A 16,358-nucleotide genomic window follows, 5' to 3' on the forward strand; every position below is an offset into this window, starting at 1 on the left:
TAAACTGATTTTATTACCGGACTCTCGTTTTTTTTTACTGTACTGTGAAAAATTCCAACTAGATCGTTCATTCTCCTTAGCCACAGTTACCATTCAACCCATTTTTTTTTTCAACTATGCATGCACGTAATTCACACGGCTCGATTCTTGCTGTAAATGCACGCTTTAAAGCCTCGTATTAACGATATATGCTTAAGAAAAGGGAAAATCTGGGCGTGGTTATACGAATGCATCATAGAGCAGGTAGCGCAGAAAATACGTAGACACAAGCCAGGAACATAAACTCGAGACGAGCGCAAACTTCAAACTAAACTTTATTCTTAGAATCCACGCCTATTTATCAACCAGCAAAGATCAAAACACCACATCGTCACCCAAGAAAGCACATCTTATTCCACAATGAATGTGGGATCCTGGCTTGTGTCTGTTTTTTCTGCGCTACGATACATAAAGATATAGACTTGCGGCTATGCAGTTGTGCAACTAATATCAGACAGGAAAATTTTACAGCGCGGAAAAAACACGAATGGACGAAGGGATGCGACACGGACTAGCGCTGATCGCTAGTCCATGCTAGTTTGCGCCTCCCCCTTCGTCCGTTTGTGTTTTTGCGCGCTGTAAAATTTTATTTCACGATGAATTACCAACTTGGCGAAACGCTCACGTTAACAGTACTATTTAGAGCCCTAATTTTCTTGATGAAAAAACTTTTTTTATAATTGACAAAATATTTTATATAAACGATTCCTCCGGACATGATGCTGATCGATCTAATTTGATTAAATGTGTAGCTTGATTCTTTACAGACCCCATGAATCACGATTGTGAGCCTGAGAATAGCCACAATCTATCACTTCGCCATTAATAGAATTCGTCAAGTGTGTCTTAGAATAAGCGTATTTTTATCACACGAAGGCAGAAATTATGAGAAAGATAATCGTCATTCTAGTAGAGTGCACATCAAGTTTACAAACGACTGGCCAACATTGTAGAGGATTACCATTTCATAATGATAACGTTGCTTCAATACTTGGTTACCTTTTGTGTTACTAATGTCACTGTAATTTCTGCAGATACTCAGGAAGCAAACATTACTTAGTTCTCAATTGTACAGGAAAGCAATAGATATAACGAAGTACACAAGTTCTTGATTCACTTTTTCATTGATTTGGAGGTATATTATTCGCTTACCGTTGTGCCAAAATACAAGTGCTATCTGTCCGTTTCATTACAACCTCTAATTTATTTTCTGCATCAGAACAGCGTGTATACAGGCTGAAAGAAGTCAATATTCCCTCTTTTTTATTCCTTCCCACGACAAAGGTACCCATGTTTCTGCAACATTATAGTACCGCAGCTGTAGCGGGGAGAAGCGGTACAGATGCGCATTTTACCCGCAGCACTTCGGATATTCTAATTTATTCCTTTTCTTGTTGCTTGCTAAATATGCAAAACTACGCAGCCTTTCACATGGGATAGGGCATAAATACTTCTGTGGCACGAAAAGTGTGCCAGTCGACATGTTTACGTTGACAAAATGGTAAGTTACTGAACAGCCTCATTCATTCCAGGAGTAGACTTGAAGGAATGACTCGTTCAGACCTGAGCAAAGACAGTTCCGAAGATACCAACGATCCCGGTTTCTACGCGAGGAACAACGGGGACCAGCGTCTTTTGAACCTCAAGGCGTTGGACATGGTAGAGAAGGACTTGGACCACATGTACGACAGAAACTTGCAATTCTTGGACCTCGGCTGTGGCACGGGAGATTTCACGCGCCGGTGCCTCCTACCGAGATGCCCACCTTCCGCAAGAATCGTCGCTGTCGACTCCTCCGAGGAGATGCTGACGTACGCTCGCCAAATGTTCGCACATCCTCGCATCGAGTACGACCGTCTGGACATCAGTGGCGACGTCGCCGATTTTGTCGCCAAGTACAGCACCTTCAATCGTATCTACTCCTTCTTCTGTCTCAACTGGGTTCGAAACCAGGAAGAAGCAATGAAAAACGTGTCCAGTCTCCTATCGTCAGGTGGAGAGTGTGTTCTCGTCTTCCCGGCCTGGTCTCGTTCAAGGATGCCTTGGATGAAGCTTGCACGTCTCGATCGTTGGCGCAAGTATAAAGAAGTGAGCTTCCTGCTACGTACCGAACCTTTTATATAGACTGCATTTTTACACGCAGTATTTAATGCCATCGTACACATTGTCCTAGTGTCACAATTTCAGCGCTTATGTGCGTATGTGTGAATGACAATATATAAACATCTGTTGCTCATGTTAGCCAAGTCAGTCTAGGAAGCATTCACTGAGTTTCAAGGTATTTTGCTGATTTCCGGAGTAATATACTTAGGTCTCCACTCTTGCAAAAACATACACGCCTGAGGTTTCTAAACTGCATATAGAGTTCATGCGCTCATCTAAACACCCTACTTTGCTGACGCCGTATGTCTATGCCTGACGCAAAAAGCATCATCAATAAATTTGTCTGTTTATTACCTGGTGCTATGGTTATGACAAAATTGTTTAAAAAGCAGAGAGGGTCCCTTTTGTCTTCCCCTAAGACGACTCGAAGGCGAAAGCCGTCTTCTTTTTCTTTCCAGTCGATGGATGGATGGATGCTATGAGCGTCCCCTTTAAAACGGGGCGGTGACATGTCTGCCACCAGGCTCGAAGAAAAAAAAAAAAAAAAAAGCTTCCTTGTTTCATGTTGGCCTAATACCTTATCTACATTGATTAAATCTATGTTATTATACCAAAAAATATAAATTCACGGTCCATCTCTCTGCCTCTTAAGGCAGAATGACCTTATTTTTCCCCCATTATTTATTTTTGTTCTTTATCTCTACTTTTCTGCCACTAATACTCTAACCGTCTCTTACTTATTTCTATCGCGGACGTGTTCAGCTTTCCATTGTTGTCCCTAAAACCCAAGGCTTCATGTAGACTCGTGCCCACACGTATACCTGGGTGAATATCGCCACATTCAATCAGTACATGTTCCATCGTTTCCTTAGTTCCCCCGCAGCATGTACATTGTTCTTCTTCGTTACTAAATCTCGCTTTATAACTACGCGTTCTAAGGCAGCCCGACCTTGCTTCAAACAGTAAAGCGCTTCCCCTTGAATTATCATAAAACCTTTCCCTCCTTATTTCGTTTTTTCCTTTTCGGTAGTTACTCAGAGCCGGCTTCTTTTCCATCGCTGTCATCCAATAAGTCCTCTCCGCCTCTCTGACCTTCCGCTTAATGCTCCTTGTTGCCATATCGCCCGCACTGCCAGCCGTATATTTACTGGTGAGCCTCCTAGTTCTTTTTCTCCACTGCGTGTCAACGCTTTTTCTATACAAATACCTGAAAACCTTCTCTGCCCATCTACTCTCCTTCATTTTCCTCAGCCTCTCTTCGAATCTCATTTTGCTCTGCGCTTCCCTCACTTCAAAGCCTGTCCATCCCATATCACCCTTTACCGCCTCATTTGTCGTCTTCCCGTGAGCGCCCAACGCGAGGCGGCCCACCGTCCTTTGATTTACATCCATTCCTGATTGCACCTCTGACTTCATGCACACCACTGAGTTCCCAAATGTAAGCCCCGGAACCATCACACCCTTCCACAGCCCTCGAAGCACCTCGTACCTATTGTATCCCCATAAAGCTCTGTGCTTCATAATTGCAGCATTCCTCTTTCCCTTTGCTACCGATGCTTTCTCTTGTACCTCCATATATCTATCCCCCTCATTTACCCATACTCCGAGGTACTTGTACTCGCTTACCCTCGGTATTTTTTGGCCCTGTATTAATACCGTATGGTCTCCGTGATCATTGAATACCATCAATCCACATTTTGTTGCACTAAATCCTAGTCCTAGAGCCTCACACTCCCTTCCGCATATATCTGCCAGTCGCTGTATATCATCTTGACTGTCCGCAAATAAGACAATATCATCAGCATAAAATAGACCTGGAAGCTTCTGCTCAACCCTCGCTCCGACCTGTTTGTGTGACAAATTAAATCCAATGTTGCTACCTTCTAGCGCTTTTTCCATTCTCGCCATGTACAGCATGAATAACAGCGGGGACAAAGGGCATCCCTGTCTCAGCCCCTTGCTAATTTCAACGCTGTCCTTGCTACTTATTCCTTCCCATTCTATACAAACTGTATTTCCTCGGTATATTTCCCTCAAAAGCTGTACACAGTCGTCACCTATGCCCACTTCCTTCAATATATCCCACAAAATTTCCTGATTAACGTTGTCATACGCCCCGGTGATATCTAGATAAGCTACGTATAAGGGCCTGTATTGTTCCTACCCCGCCCCCTTCTGAAAGCTTTCTGCACCTAACGTGGTTTTGCACTGCCTCCAGGATGAGAGGCATTGCAAGTTTCGTGCGCCTCACAAGGTTTTGCGCAGCCTCCGTGATCGGCCTGCTTTTGATCAAGCGTCGATGTCATGCGATAATGGTATCATGTGAGGTGACGTGGTGTGACGTCACCATGACGTCACACCACGGTTATTCGTTAATAGCTCTCTTGAATATTTCAATATTCGTATTGACATGTTTAGCGTGGTGTACGTTAACCCCCAAATGTAGATATTTAACACACATTTTTATGCAGCGGTGGCGCAACAGGGGAGCATTCGTATACGCAACTAAATAACGTGTGATTTTGACATATTTTTATGCTGCGCTGCGCAATGTACAAAAAGACGAGATTTCATAACAGATAAACACGTTTAAGGCTCTGCTAGCTGGCCTGTTCCTACACTCCATTTCTGATATTTTCATAGTCTTGAAGGTCTAGTGTTTTCTATGTTAAAAAAAAGACCATTAAGAAGAGTACTCACAATACCGCATCTCAGTTGTAATCACGCCCTGAAACTGAATGACATCCTCACCTTAGGTAGCAAGCTTGCGACAATTTGCCAAATAATGAGTTCTTCCTTTTGAGGTGAGGCGGGAAGCAAAACAGGCAATATTTTAAGCAATAGATGAAAAACATATTTTATAATTCACTAATGCCCGATGAAATGAAGAGTGCGCAATAATGTCTTCAGTGACAGCAGTAGCCCCCGTACACACACGCGTTTGAATTTTAAAATAAATTTTTCGTGTAACCCCTTGCCCTCACGGTTTCACTACTTCATTGAACTTAGAGAATAACAAAAATACGGAACTTTTGACAGAACTAACCTAGGATACCCAGAATAACGGCTATGAAGGAGAGAAGGTAATTTTGAGGACTCGTTTCTATGTTTGACACAACCATAGTGACAAGAGGCAGAAAACGAAGCCAAGAGAAGATATAGTTGACGTTAATTATACTGCTTTAAGTGCATTGTAGTAATTGTGACATATATGTGAGCAATGTAAAGCAGACGAAAAGAAAACTTTCCGCCGGCAGGGACCAAACCTGCAATGTAGGACAGCCACAGTAAACACATAAAAGTAAAAAAAAAAATCACAGCATATCCACGGAGTGAATGATGATGAGTGGGCGAAGCTGCGGAGGTTCATCGGTAAACCGTGAATCTTCCGTGAATTCTGCCCAGTACATCATCACCGACGTGAGATCGGACGCGTTTATACTAAAGGTTCGATGAGTTATGACGACTTGCAGCTCACTTTAATTTTACATGTACGCTGTGAATTTTCATTGTTTAGAAAACCATTGCTTTAGAAAACATCTGGCGTCTTTCGTTAAGCAGCTGGCGTCTTTTCGTTTTGCTTTAGAAACATCTGGCGTTCGTTCGTTTTGCTTTTTCAAAACATCTGACGTCTTTCGTTGGTTTATTTCATCAATCAACGGCGTTTTGAACAAAATTTTTATTGTTTAATCACGCACAGGAGAAATCTCACCAGGCACTACCTTGGAGGTAAACAATGGCTGCTAATTGGAATGAGAGACAGAAGAAGTCGGCTTTTAGCTAACACTTACACTTCTACTTCTACTAACGTTTCCTACTGGAACATGCCAATGGCTGCTAATGGAGAATGAGAGACAGAAGACGTCGGCTTTTAGTTAACGCGCACGCTGCGAATTTTTATTGTTCAACAACGCACAGGAAAAATCTCCCACCGGCACCACCTTGGAGGTCAAAGCGTAAGACTGGTTACGCACTACGACTACTACGACTACGATTACGACTACGAGGGACGAACGGGTGCCGCCTTAAGGAGCTTCGCCCCTAATAGAGCTACCACAGGTTGCCATACGCAAATATCAATATATTCAGGCACTACCAAAGGATATGTTCCCACTCTACACCTGCCAACCTCATTGAAAAATTTCTGAAATGTTGTCAGCCATCTTTCAGAGGAGCTATATTTAATGGTATGTCTTTCGTGCAGTCAGTTTTCACGCAATCTGAAGTAAGCGTGCTTCCCAATTATTGCGCCACAATACACTGTGAGTAATGTGCAAATATTCGGCGCATGGGCGCCGCAGATCATAAGCTAACGACCGCTGAGTGAGCTCTCCGCTACTATTTTGCTCTAATTGGCATATCATTAAGCAGGGCCATTATTCACCCTTCAGAAAGCAGCGTTGTTTAATCCCAGTGCGCAGCACACTGGTTTTTCGCCCTTAATGTACATTTCAAATATTTAAACGCACAAACTTCGTCTTTATTCCAGTCAAGCGAATGTTCACCAGATTTTCCTCCACAGCAGAGCAAACACATCTGTAGAAGGCGCCCTTGATCGAAGTAAACGTTTGTGCTCGCCCACAATAAAGTCGATTGTGTACAACACTGACTCCCTTAGAAGGAAATGAATTCCTTGAAAATCACTTGCATTGCTGCCCACCTAAAGGTCTTCACCTGTATCTGGCGCAAAAAAAAGGAAGAATAGGGTTCGTCAGTACGAAGATCTTTTTTTTATTGGACCTGTTCCTTGAAAGGTAAAGAATGACCATTCTGTCATTTGTAGGACAAAGTTGCCAAGCAAGTCTATAGGCATTTCTCAGAAAGAGCGCTCCTTGCAGTTGCGAAAAATTGGTCCTGGTCTTGCAACGCTGTGTTGCGCCTTAAATGTGTGGTCGGCATTTTACTTTTAACAGCGGATCTTCTAAAAGGGACTGTCTACCGTCCTTTATCGCTTTTTTGTTTTGTATCTCAATAGGAAGCGTACCGTCTGCAGTGTCTAACCTTGCTGCGGTTTCTCTGGAAAGTGAGCGGAAGTTTTTAAAACAGAATTTTTCTATCTGCATTCGGTATTCTTCTATTGGTGTGAGGACGCCCACATCACTTCCATTGGTGTGATGACGCGATGGCGATTGTAGTGACGGTGAAAGTCGAAAACTGGAACCACATGCAGTTTTTGCAGGTTTCATGAAGTTTTGTCTAATATTACAACATATAATATAGTGGTCATTTAAAGCATGCAAACTGTAAAAAAAAGTATTGCTACCACAGTCTCTGCAGCTTTGTTTAGTCAGCCAGAAAAACCACCGCAGTCGAGCGGTAAAGATGGTCTGTTCCAGCGATACTGGTACGCCGGCATTGTGAAACAAACTGTAGGGGTTCCACTCCTGCCAAATGTGATATTGAAGTGAACATAAGACGCGCTTCACAGAAGAACAGAAGGTCCCTGCTGTCGTTCAGCTATGTTTAGGCGTTCAGTGTTGCATACGCGATATTACAGCCAGCACGGGCGCCTTGGCGATGCGGAATGTGATGGCAAAATCTTCTTCAATGTAGAACCTCCATGAATACTGGTATGCACTTTACTCACGCAACGTTAGTGGATTAGGTTTGACTCACAGGCATGGTTCCAAAATTCTCTGAAGTCAGTCGCGCTGCTCTTCGGCGAAAATGTTTCTTTTTATGAGCAGCACCGGGCGTCGTGCTCGCGTGGCTCGCATCTCTCCGCCGTAGGCAGGCAGGCAAACGCGTCGCCAGCAGCGCCACCGGGCGCCTCTTTGAAGGCGCGAGAAAACAAGCAAGAATTACTCTCTGGCGCAAAGTGAAGCTGCCAAAAGTGCATGAAATACAATTCTAAGCTATACAGATTTGTTTTCAACGAAACAAGTCTACCTTCGAGACTTTTTTGCCCACACCAATAGATCGAACCACATCGGCCTTGGGTGACGCTAGCGGTCGTACTTTCACGACTTTCAGAACCAAATTAAAAATGTAATTCATTTTTATTGGGCGAAATCATGCCCGTTACCGCCGATGTGATAATCTCATTTTCACCACAGTCAAAAAAAATTGTTCTGAGTGCTAGACAGTCCCTTTAAGCTCGAAGAATATCCGTTAGTCGCGGACAAAAATTATTTCCATCATGAACCATCACGCGCCCTCACCGTCCTCTTCTTCCTCTTGGAAGAAGTCCTCTTCTTTTCATCATCTGCTTCGGTACCAGAACACGTGCGCCTGTTGTCTGGCGTGGAATGCAGTAACCCTGATGGGCGACAGAACGAGTACAGAGAGAGATAGAAGGAAAGAGAGACAAAGATATACACAGGAAAAGAAAGAGAGGGAAGGAAACGAAGAAGGGCAGAGATTAAGCACGGAGAAACTCCATTAGTCAGGAATAAATATTATCATTATCATGAACCGGCACGCGCTCCGCGCCCTCTTCTTCCACTTGGTCTTCATCTTCTGTTTCGCTCTCAGAAAACGTGCGCCGATTTGCGCGGCGTGGGATGCAATAACTCTGATGGGCGAATGGACGGCTGCAGAGAGAGAGAATGAGAGAGAGACAAAAAGAAAGAAATAGAAGAAAAAGATAATTAAAACGGCAATCTGGGCGAGTTGGTAATCAAACCTATTTTTGTGGTATTGGCAGCGCTACCCGGACAGATGACTAAAAGGAACGGACACACACGAGCGCTGACTGACAACTGGTCTTATTTCTTTCACACATAAGGTTAATAAGAACAATAAAGGATCCCACGGCGCGTGCATGTCGGGACTTGGTGTCATTTGATTACAAAATTCAGAAATTGCACTTCTTTATTATGCAAAGCGATAGGAGTCTGGCTGACGCACGCACTTTGATTCTCATGCATGCGATAAGCTTCCACAACCTCGCGATTGATTTGGTTACTACTTTTATACTTCATCCTTGCTTGTGTTACATTGGTTCGCAATGGCACATTTTGCAGTGTGCGGAGTCCTCGACAACGGTGTGGTGCTCCAAGACAGACGGTAAAATACAGCGCCCCGTCTGCCCGAACTACTTTTTACCCTATATAATTGTGGAATGGCATAAACTGCTCCTGTTAAGCATGGCACGAACTGCTTCTTGTACTTTTTGGTGCAGGTAGCCTTGGACGCTAGTATAGGTCGATTGACAAGATTTTGTATATTACTTTACGAGTCATTTGCGGAAAAAACCACTTGCACGCCATATCACTCAGCTACCTTTTTTAATCCGTGCCGAATCTGATGAATGTAAGGGAGTACTGCGAACTTTTTTTTCTGTTTGATTCTGTAGCTGATGTAGTACCCCTGTCTTTACCTTCTTCACCAGCCCTTCACATACTGAGACCAGCGTGATTTGCAAACAGCGGGCCTTCTTTAGACGGTAAAGCTGTTGCGAAAAGTTCATAATGAGAAGGTGGTGGCAAGACTTTTCGACAGCAGATCCTAAACACGTCGTAGCAATGCCTTTTTAGGAGCTTGCTCCTTATGCTCGCGGCTTGTCCATCGCCGTAGTAGCCGCTAGTTTTCCTTGCTCAGCACATGTAAAGTATAATCATCTCAGCGCACGCTCACGCGACAGAGAAGTCTGCTTCCTCTTGTTCTTCGAGTGCCTTGATAATATTATTGCAGGCAAAACCACATATAGCATAGTCGACTGTAGCGTGCGGGGATCGCTCCACACCAGCGTGTGCTCTTGTTTGATAGGAGACCGCTAGAGGGCCACAACTGCGCGCTTCCTCGCTCTTTCGACAGGAGTTAGTCAGTGCGCTTCGATACTAATAACATGAACGAAGAAGACAAAGCGGCGGAGCGGAGGGCTCGCAAGGTGGCAGCAACGGGGGCTCACCGCCACGACCCTGCGGTGTGAGCTCGCGAGGCCGAAGACAGACGTCAGCGCCGTGCGCACCCCGAGATATAAACCCGCGAAGCCGAAGCAGCGCGAAAGCGGCGGCAAGAGAACCTCGAAGAGGTATGGGCGCGGGATGCAGAGGCCAAGCGCCGAAAGCAGTCGCTACCTGAAGTTGGTGGCGCCGACGCGCGCTTCAAGCGCGATTTCCTCGACCACACGTTCGGCCACAGCTGCAAGGTCTGCGACCGCTTGTGGTTCGACAACAACCTCACCACAATCGCTACTATAACAACGTGTCACGTCTTTATATGACAGTAGATGAATTCTACGGAGCATTCACTGTTTACCCGATTATCTCCGAGCAAGCTCTTCTAACATCATTCACTAGCTTGGAGTGCGCCGACGCGTAGTTTAAAACTGCCTTGCTTGATTTCTTAAAGAGGAAGCGAGAAACAGCTAGAGAGAGATAGAGATTGAAAGATAGATAGAAAGAACTAGACAGAGAGAAAACGAAAGACATAGAAATAAACGGGGACAAAAGAACGAAAAAACAGAGAGAGAAGAGAAAAAAGACAGAGAGAGCAAAAAAAAGAGAAACAGGGGAGGCGGCCCAGCTCCGCACTTCAGCCAGGTTTGGCATCATTACTGCCAAGGTGCCTTAATTTTTTTCTTAAACATTCTTCCGCCTTTAGGGCTTCCACAGAACTGATCCTGCATTGCATGCCATTGTTTCAAAAGTATGCACAAAATCAAGAAAATATATAAAAGTACGCTGAATGTAGCCCTAGAAAAGATGTTTAGAACGAGTTTATTGTCAATCTCATATTTAAATGCGAACTTCAAAGGCTAAAACGGGACAGGGCACAGAATTGCAATGTTGACACAAAGAGGAAGGTAGTGCAATGACTCTTTCGTGATTGGTCTCCTAGCAATAGTCTAGATCATTATTTTCCTGCGCTATACTGGAACAGCAGGACAAAACGAGAAGACGGGACAGGTATGTGCGTGAACTTGTAACTGTTTATTGCTAACAACGGACGTCATATATACACGCATGAAAGCGTGAGAAGCACATAAAAAAAGATAAAAACAAGTGAATCATCAATCTACACGTGTCTTCATGAATCCTAGATTTGCACAATTCACCTTCACTTCTTTGTACGAGATTTTTTCATCTGCCTCTCACCCTTTCATGTGTGTGTATATATGACGTGCGTTGTTAGCAAAAGTCACACCATCTCCGGCATGTCGAGCCCGCGTTTCATAGGGAGAGCGGAGAGGGCGAGGGGAGAGGGGAATTGGGGAGGGAGGAGAGGGGAGTGGAGAGGAGGTGTGTGGAGGGGGTATGCGCATGCGCAGTAAGGGTCGTCCTGCCGCACACCACCACCACCACCACCACCGGTTTGAACTCCGCCATTGGATGCTTCACATCTAATAAACAGTTGCGAATTTGCGCACATACGTGCCCTGTCTTCCCGTTTTGTCCTGGTGTTTCAGTTAACGCATCAAAAGAACAACGCCATACCAACTAGCCCCCGTCGAATCCGTATCAATAATTTCGAGCCACTTTCTTGTGCGCAGCTCTTCGAAAGCTTTGTGCCCAAAAGTCAGGACATTGAAGATGACAGCACACGGTTGTCTTATTTACGGGAAATGATCACTTCATCTCACATGGAGCTTCGCAAGTGCGAAATCCTGCTTTACAAGCCACTTGTGTGGGACGCTACAGCGGCTATTGGTGAGTACAAGTTTATCAGTGCAGCTCTAATGAATGTAGAAAGCAAAAAGCCAAGCCTTTCGTGGCAAAATACCATGCGTTGCTTTCTGTAACCTGCAGACACTTTTCGTGCAAGTGTTGACTTAAGATAGTCATGTTATCAGTCCTTATCAACACATTTTTTGTTCACTGGCGCCATATATTCCAATTCTAGGTCTTGTGAGACAAATTTAAAAAGCCCACGGCGTCATCCTTTCTGCGTACACCTTTTGGTTATGTCTTTAAAAGAACATTCCTGCATATACAGAAATTCCATGCGAGTGCACATTGCCTGTCAAGACACCCGCATCTGTATGTCAGCTCACTATGAGAATGAAGACGTTATATAGCCGAAAAGTCTTGAATGGAACGTAGTGCTTAAATTAGTGTTGAAGGATAGCCAACATAAGGAGGAGCATTGCAACAAGTCCTGCCATTTGAAATCAGCGAATCCCCGATATCGCCGACATTCCGAAATCGAATCTCTAGTGCAGGCAGTCTTGAGATATCAGGCCTCAACTACCTTTTAGACATGGTCATGCATTCAAATCAGCCACGTTTGGAAGCTACAAGAGACACTGATCCATGCTTCCCTCCTCTGCCCTCTTTCTTGTGCTTATTTCACGCGTGCGGCATCCTGATGAAGGTGCCGCCCTCCCTCAACCTTGTAGGTCCGTTGCAGGCAGGTGAGACAGCTGAAGGGCTAAAGCTTTATGCTGCCTCGCTACGAATCACTCCCTCCACAGAATAGAAAATGCTCTCCCTGGTGCAGTGCATGCTCACAGCAACCTACATGGTGCCAACAATTCAGCCCTGGCCCTCAAACCTGAGCAGCTGTGGAGCATCTCACCGCTGCGGCGATCAAACTTGCAAAGCATAGTAGGGCGCCTATAATCACTGCAAAAGAACAGGCCGACAACAGAAATTGAAGCTGACGACGTTCAACAGAAGTACTTTCACGTGCGAAGTTATACTAGCGGAGTTACTTGAGAAGTTTACAGCCTTTAACTTGGCTATCATTGACCTGAATAAAGTTAGGAGAAATGTACAAGCATATACTGTACTGAGAAATCCCTCACCCTCTGCTACAAAGGGCTTCCTGCAAAGAGAGAGAATAACGCAGGGTTTATTATTTACAAAGGCCATGCGAACGTCATTTATGATTTCTATAGAATCTAGGAACGGCTAACAAGCATTGTGATAAATATAAGTTGACTATATATATACCTAAAGTAGTCCGACGTGCAGCAATGTAGGCAAAGTGCAGAAATTTTGCCAGCATGCAGAATTCGCAATGCAAAAGGTGCGCACCAAGTGCATTATCATATCATTGATGTAGTAATCTTCAATGAATCAATGACGTAATTGCGAAGTCGGCTCAGCAGAACACCTGTGCATAGCTTTCGTAGATTAAGAAAGGCAGTCGACTCCATAAATTTGCCAGCATCCTTGTAAACATTACATGAGCAATTTTTCAAGCAGCGAGTGAAAAAAGGAGTCAGGCAAAGAGGAGATACAATCTCTCCAATGCTGTTCGCTCCATAGCCAGAGAAAACGTACAGATGACTCTACTATGAAGAAATGGCAGTAAAGTGTGACGGAGTAAATCTAAGCAGCCTGTAGCGTGCAGATAACGCTGTGCTCTTGAAGAATGATCTGGACGAGTTGCATAAAATGAATGAAGGTCTAAACCATCAAAGTCTTCAACTAGAACTACGATGAATATGCTAAGCACCATGTTATGAACAACAGCCTTGAAGTTGTAGCATCTTTCACAATTAGCAAGCATACTTTAGGATCTGTGGAACAGTGATATATTAAGTCAGCGACGCTCCTGATAAAGATTAAGTTCAATGGACAATGAAGGTGGTGTAGAGTGTATACGGCACACAATATCAATGGCAATTCATCGCTCTCTCTTAAACAAAACGTGTACAATTAATTAAGATACCCGAGCAAACGTATCAGGCTGAAGCTTGTACATTATGAAAGATACTCGATAAATTCTTAACCACCACGTAGCGTGGAATGAAAAAGAAATATATAGGCGTAATGTCAAGCGATCGGAAAGCAGAAGATTCGATTAGAGTACTGCTGTGATCGGGGGTCTGCCCACAGGACAGGGGAGCAGCCTGGCCTCAGGGAGAAGTCGAGTTCAGGAGCCGGAGCTGATCACAGGAACGTTTATTTACATGTCGTTTTGGTAGCGTGCCGTAGCGTCGTCTAGCGACGCTGCGTCGCGTCGACGTAGCCTCGACTTGGCCTGTCGAAGCCTCGCCGTAGCATAGCATGCATGGAGCGTCTCGACGCTCACGTTATAACGCCTGGGCCTTCCCAGGATTCCCTGCTGGAGGAAACAATCAAGTCCAAGACAGTCCAATCAAAGGTGTTGTCTTCATCTCCGCACACTAAGTAAGCACCGCCTCCTTCGCACTCCGGGAAAGAGAAAAGCGGCGCACCTGGACGACGGACAGTCCCGGGAGGCGAACAAGACACAAAAGACACTATACACACAGAGAAGGGATCTCGGCGGTACACATTCCCGGAAACGGGCTACGTTGTTAGGTGTGCTGTCAGATGCAGTCGTTCCTTGCTTCGATAGCGCCATCGGGGCAGCGGATGGCCAGCTCCTAGTCGGGTCACCATGCCACAAAGGACCATACACACAGTGAATGGATTACTGCAGCACACAGCTAATTGTTTGGTGCATCTCGCACAAGCCTGAACATAGCAATGCACAAGCGACTGCCTCCTCCGAGCAGCCTGGACTGTAAATCGCTCATCTTCGGGCCATAAAAGCGTCAAATTCAGCCAAGCGTGTCCAAGGCGATTGAAGAGGGAACTTGACAGCTTTGAAGGGTCCAGGACACTACGGAAGGGTCGTCGCCTCATCTGGTGCGTTTCGGGGAACGTTGAGGGCGAAGAAAGCAGGGCAGATGCCGCCATACCATTCCAACGGCCCAGCGGCGCCAAGCCGTGAAGTCCGATCATAACAGTACAAACAGAGTAGCGCGTATTCTAGTTGCCGTTTGGCGGAAAGAGATGGCCCTGGGCTGACGACGTAAAGCATAGGACAGACAACCGCTGCTCGAGTGCAGTAACAGAGTGGATACATAGAGAAGAAAAACGCAGCCAGGGACGGCAGCGCATTTATTAGGGCGTCAGAATTAAGAAGTTCAGAGGAGTCAAGTGGAATGAACTCGCACAATATAGCGTAAATTGTTGATAACTCGAAGGTGCCCGCGTCCTGCAGTCACATTGAATAGGCTGCGGATGATTTTGATGATGGTGAGCAATATTGTCCGCGCTCGCTTAATTGGCCCTCTAAATTTGGCGGTACAAATTATTACCTGATTTTTCTAACCGGCATTAGCGTGTCAGTGCAATTCCGGATCCGTGTCTACGCACGTGCATGAGCGCGATTTGTTTCGTATTACATCACCGGCGCTGCGCCGCATTTATCTTCCCACTGCACGAACGCGACCAATTTTACAGCCAGAGTGCAGGCAGGCCAGTGCGTTGTAGGCACAAATTGTGCTAGACGCGACCTAGAGTCGAAGCCAGGGCGCTGTACTTACCCAAAAAGTGACACAAAAACACAGCAGTCCACAAGTACAAATCATGACACACTGTCCTCATGGAGAGTTTATAGCGAGACCATAAATATAGGTGTACTCTGTCGCCTGCTTACACTATACATTGGTTATCAGATACTTATTTTTCCCAACGGCTGCGGACTAACCTTACCAGATTTGTAAGTCTCTTTTATGTAGCGCTTCTTTCGCGTAGCGTATAAGCATGCCAACTGTCCACGGTGGCTGCAGTTGATTTTGTGGCAGAAATTTGCATCAAGGAGCGGCAAGTGCCACTGCATAAGACTGTACGTGGCGCCGAGGAAGATGCCGCGAAAAGCAACACTCAAAAGCTCCTCGAGGGGAACCAGGGAAAATGTTCTCGAGTGATAGCAGCATCTGCAGCCGAAAGCATGCCCTGGATTTATCCTGCGCGTCGCCGTCCCCGCGTGGCAAGCACCTACATGCTGTCCATATGTCTGTTCATATTGCCGGCGCGGGATTCAGGTGATAGGAGTTGAGGTCTCGAGGCGTTCGCGCCCACCGCCTCACGGCTCTCGCTGAGCGAAGGAAATGGGTGCGCGGGAAGGGAGAAAAACCATCACTGCGCATGTCCCTTGCTATGACGGCGCACATGCGCGAAGGAACAGGCGGAAATTGAGCTTTGTTTGCCTTCAAGGTCAAACGAGCCTCAGACACGGTAATATTCTGGGTTTGTACTGCGATAAGTAGAGCTATCGCTCTAAAGCCTATGGTTTAACCAGAATCACTTGTGTACCCGTAGAAGAAGAACCTGTGACGCGCGCGCACATGCGCCCGTGTATTGCGCTTTAAAATCTTGTTTCCTCCGTGCAATAAAATCATTTGAAAGTTGGTGCCCATCCTGTTGCTTTGTGTGAAGTGTCCTCGTAGAATTTGCGCTGAAAAGTTTCCTCAGTAACGTACAAGACACTTCACTGGATCCTCACTCTGAAGCGCGTGTCCGACCTTCCCTCCATATAGTCGTGCTTGTATGAACGAACACATTAGTTGC

At 45.4% G+C, this 16,358-nt stretch overlaps 1 protein-coding gene across 1 annotated transcript; it reads left to right on the top strand.

The window, feature by feature from the left end:
• Window positions 1–1,587: 1,587 nt before the first annotated feature.
• On the top strand, window positions 1,588–12,647 carry LOC119398536 (juvenile hormone acid O-methyltransferase). Its single transcript, XM_037665377.2, has 3 exons — window positions 1,588–2,127; window positions 11,579–11,735; window positions 12,526–12,647. The coding sequence occupies exons 1-3, from the start codon at window positions 1,588–1,590 to the stop codon at window positions 12,645–12,647; spliced, it is 819 nt and encodes a 272-aa protein (XP_037521305.1).
• Window positions 12,648–16,358: the final 3,711 nt, after the last annotated feature.

Source organism: Rhipicephalus sanguineus, chromosome 7, assembly GCF_013339695.2.
Source record: "Rhipicephalus sanguineus isolate Rsan-2018 chromosome 7, BIME_Rsan_1.4, whole genome shotgun sequence".
NCBI lineage: Eukaryota > Metazoa > Arthropoda > Arachnida > Ixodida > Ixodidae > Rhipicephalus > Rhipicephalus sanguineus.

What these genes read in the sequence shown, in the direction of transcription:
- LOC119398536 (XM_037665377.2), top strand. Translation starts at nt 1,588, where the DNA reads ATGACTCGTTCAGACCTGAGCAAAGACAGTTCCGAAGATACCAACGAT. An exon ending in GTTGGCGCAAGTATAAAGAA is followed by an intron (nt 2,128 to 11,578) that starts GTGAGCTTCCTG and finishes TCTTGTGCGCAG; the next exon opens with CTCTTCGAAAGCTTTGTGCC. An exon ending in GGACGCTACAGCGGCTATTG is followed by an intron (nt 11,736 to 12,525) that starts GTGAGTACAAGT and finishes TCCCTGGTGCAG; the next exon opens with TGCATGCTCACAGCAACCTA.